We start from the raw sequence: 3,363 nt of genomic DNA on the forward strand, positions 1-3,363 counted from the left end.
CAAATGTTAGTCAATGTCCATGAGAGGAAAGGATGGTATGGGAAGCAAGAACTATTGCTCCTTCCAGAAACCCAGGGAAACCAGAATGTAAGTCTCTCTCATTTGGTGGCCTCTTCTAATTTATTGTAACCAGTTCATTTGATCTTTCAACAGTCTGGGAAGCAGGTAAACTATTCTCTTCCTCGCACTCAGTCTGCTCTTTTGAACGTCCCCAGTGACTTCTAATTGCTCCCCTCCCCTAATCATGTACTTGCTCCTCCTTGACACTCTTGCCAGTGTTTTACACTGCTGACCTCTCTCTTGCTGTGAAAAAAAATTTTTTTTTTTTCCTGCCAGGACTGTACTCTCTTGGCCAACCCTTTAATAGATTTTTTCTTGGGCTGCTTTGCTGGTTTCCGTTTCTCTTTTTCACACCCTCCAAGATTCTATTCTTGGTCTCCTTTTCTCTTGCCATGAAGTCTCCCTTAGTGTCCTCATCAACTACCAGTAGGAACCCCACCATGCACTGATGTGTTCCAAAACTTCACCCCCTGTATTTCCAGCTTCCGTCTCATCATGAATAAAACTAAACTTATCTCTGCCCATACCCACTGCCTCTTGTCTCACTTAATGCCATCATGACCAGATAGAGTTCTGTTGTCAAAGCGATTGAAATGCACCTGGCTGGCTTAAGCATAGAAAAGATTTATTGGCAGGAAAGAGCAATTCATCAACTTGGAGGACAGTCTAAAGATCCAGACTCAGAAATGATGGAGGCCAGAGTAGCTCTGGTGAGCTAAGCAGTGGGTACAGGGAAATGGCTCTTTAAAGGTGTGAAGACTGAAGAAGGTAATATAAGAATGTTATCTCTCATGTATGGTTTGTTGACTATTAAATAAACTGTATGGGTAAGGAAGCTCAGGCTCAAAGAAGATGATTCAACTCCTATCCCTTCTTTCTTTCTGCCATTATGCTCAAGATTAGAATTATAGAAAGAGAGCATCTAACGTGGTCTTGGTTGGGGGTAGGCAGAGCCCCCTTCACTTACAGTCCCACCAAACTGTACCCGACAGGAATGATTTTTCCCCTTAAAACTAACCTGGAGCTGTCTTTTTAGGTTTTTTTCAGTGTGAGGCACCATGAGCAGCGAAGTCTCTTGCAACCAGCAAAGTCTCTCTCGACTTTATGTCTACAAGACAGTGTGGGACCTTCTGCACGGGAACTAGCACAGCTCTGGAAGTTTTTGGAGATAGTGGAGCTGCAGATCAGCTTGAAGACCTATGACCCTCAGAAGGACAAACACTCCTTAGGCACCGTCGGGCTTAAATCTACTCCCTGCCCAAAGTTCTCTGTATGTGTTCTGGGGGACCAGCAGCACTGTGATAAGGCCAAGGCTGTGGATATCCCCCACAAGGACATCAAGGCACTGAAGAAACTCAACAAGAATAAGAAATTGGCTGAGAAACATGATGCCTTTTTGGCTTCAGAGTCTCTGACCAGGCAGACCCCACAAATCCTGGGCCCAGGACTGAATAAGGCAGGCAGGTACCCGTCTTTGCTGACCCACGATAACATGGTGGCCACAGTCGATGAAGTGAAATTCATGATCAAGTTCCAGATGAAGAAGATGCTGTGTCTGGCAGTGGCTGTTGGCCACACGAAGATGACAGATAATAAGCTTGTGCACAACATCCACTTAGCTGTCAATTTCCTGGTGTCATTGCTCAAAGAGAACTGGCAGAATATCCAGGCTTTATACATCAAGAGCACCATGGGCAAGCCCCAGCACCTGTACTAAGGCACAGCTTAATAAATGATACTGTTACCATTAAAAAAAAATTAAACCGGGGTTTTGAACCTGAAAAGGGTGAATAGAACCTGGAGATGCAAAATCACAAGGGTCTATCATATTTCTGCCTGAGACATTCTTAACTCCTGCCTCTCTCCTACTCCACTTCTAAATATTGTTCTAACAGTTTCTCTGCCTTCCTAATGTCTCCTCGCTTCCACTCTTCACCCCAAAATCTTCCTACCCCACCACAGTCATCTTCTAAAATACAAATCTGAGCAGTTCAGCCCTAGTCGCCACTGAAAACTCTTTATGACTTCCCATTGTCCTTAAATAGTCATTTGGGTCTCAATTTAACTTTTATTATCCTCATCATAATCAGGGTGCATAGACAAGAGCTTTTTATCAGTTAACTATATGAAAAGGTAAATACTGTAATGATCCATGTATTCAAAATGGGCAAAAGCAGAAGACAAGTTTCCTCTGAAGAAAAAAAAATGTCAGTAAAAAACAACAGTACTAATTTTTTTAAATTGCAGTTACTTAGAAACATTGGAAATGTCAACAAAACAGCTGCAACCTTTTTATTTTCAATTAGAGTGGTATTCGGTTAACAGAACAATAATTATTTCATATAAGCTGCACCAGAGACAACTGAAGGTAAAAAAAAAACAAACAAACTACCATCTCCTATATAACGGAATTGTACTGTGCACCAAGAACCCACTTGTTTAAATATCCATGCCAATTTGCAACTCCCATATGGTACCAGGCAAGGTTAGTAGCTATTGGAAATACCACAAGGACAGGGCTATCTAAAGACATATTCAGTAGTGTGTTAACCATACCAAAAAAGAAACTATACAGTGTAAAAACAAATCTTACACAACTTTACATTTCACTTTCTTTCTTTAAGGGGTGTGTACGGGGGTTAAACGTTTTATAAGCAAGAAAAATAAAAACTGTGCTAGAACCAACTCATTCATCATCATCTTCATCTTCCTCCTCCTCATTCTCGTCTTCCTTGTCTTTCTTTTTTTTTTCTTACTTTTTTTCAGCCTTGACAACTCCTCCCGCCCCCCCCCTTTTTTTTGCTGCATCAGCTTTCCTTTAGCTCTGTATATAGCAATATTTTTTGTGTTTTTCCTTCAGCTTAGCAGTTTTCTTTTCATAAGGCTGCTTGTCATCTGCAGTAATGTTATTTCATGTCTGTCCGTTTCTTTGCAAAATTCCCAATTGATAGGCCCAGATGTTCCCCCTTTGATTTCCGAGTGATACTCAGAACAAAACAAGAAGAAGGCCAAAGGAGGCCTCTTGGGTACACTGAGATCCTTGAACATTTTTATTTCCCCTTCAGGAAGGATATGCTTTCATGCTCTTTCATAATGGGCCTTGTTCACTTTTGCCACATCTTAAAATTTTCCTTTCTCTTTAGCAGACATGATTTTTCACCAATCTGAACACTTCTTAGAAAACCCTGAGGAGTTGACTGAGGCATCTGGGTGCTTCTTCTTGTGCTCTTCCCAGCAAATTTTCACAAAGAATGTATATGATGATATCTTGCCTCTCGGCTTCTTAGGATCTCCTTTGCCCAT

General features: G+C 41.5%; 1 protein-coding gene and 1 pseudogene across 1 annotated transcript; one reads left to right on the plus strand and one right to left on the minus strand.

Annotated features, from left to right (window-relative positions):
- The first annotated feature begins 1,118 nt into the window (after positions 1 to 1,118).
- On the plus strand, positions 1,119 to 1,777 carry LOC107510106 (60S ribosomal protein L10a-like). The gene is given in 2 exon segments (XM_036223347.1): positions 1,119 to 1,200; positions 1,203 to 1,777. Coding segments are annotated over 2 exon segments (657 nt in total).
- Positions 1,778 to 2,746: 969 nt separating this feature from the next.
- On the minus strand, positions 2,747 to 3,363 carry LOC107510109 (annotated as a pseudogene).

Source organism: Rousettus aegyptiacus, unplaced genomic scaffold (assembly GCF_014176215.1).
Source record: "Rousettus aegyptiacus isolate mRouAeg1 unplaced genomic scaffold, mRouAeg1.p scaffold_m13_p_6, whole genome shotgun sequence".
NCBI classification, from domain to species: domain Eukaryota; kingdom Metazoa; phylum Chordata; class Mammalia; order Chiroptera; family Pteropodidae; genus Rousettus; species Rousettus aegyptiacus.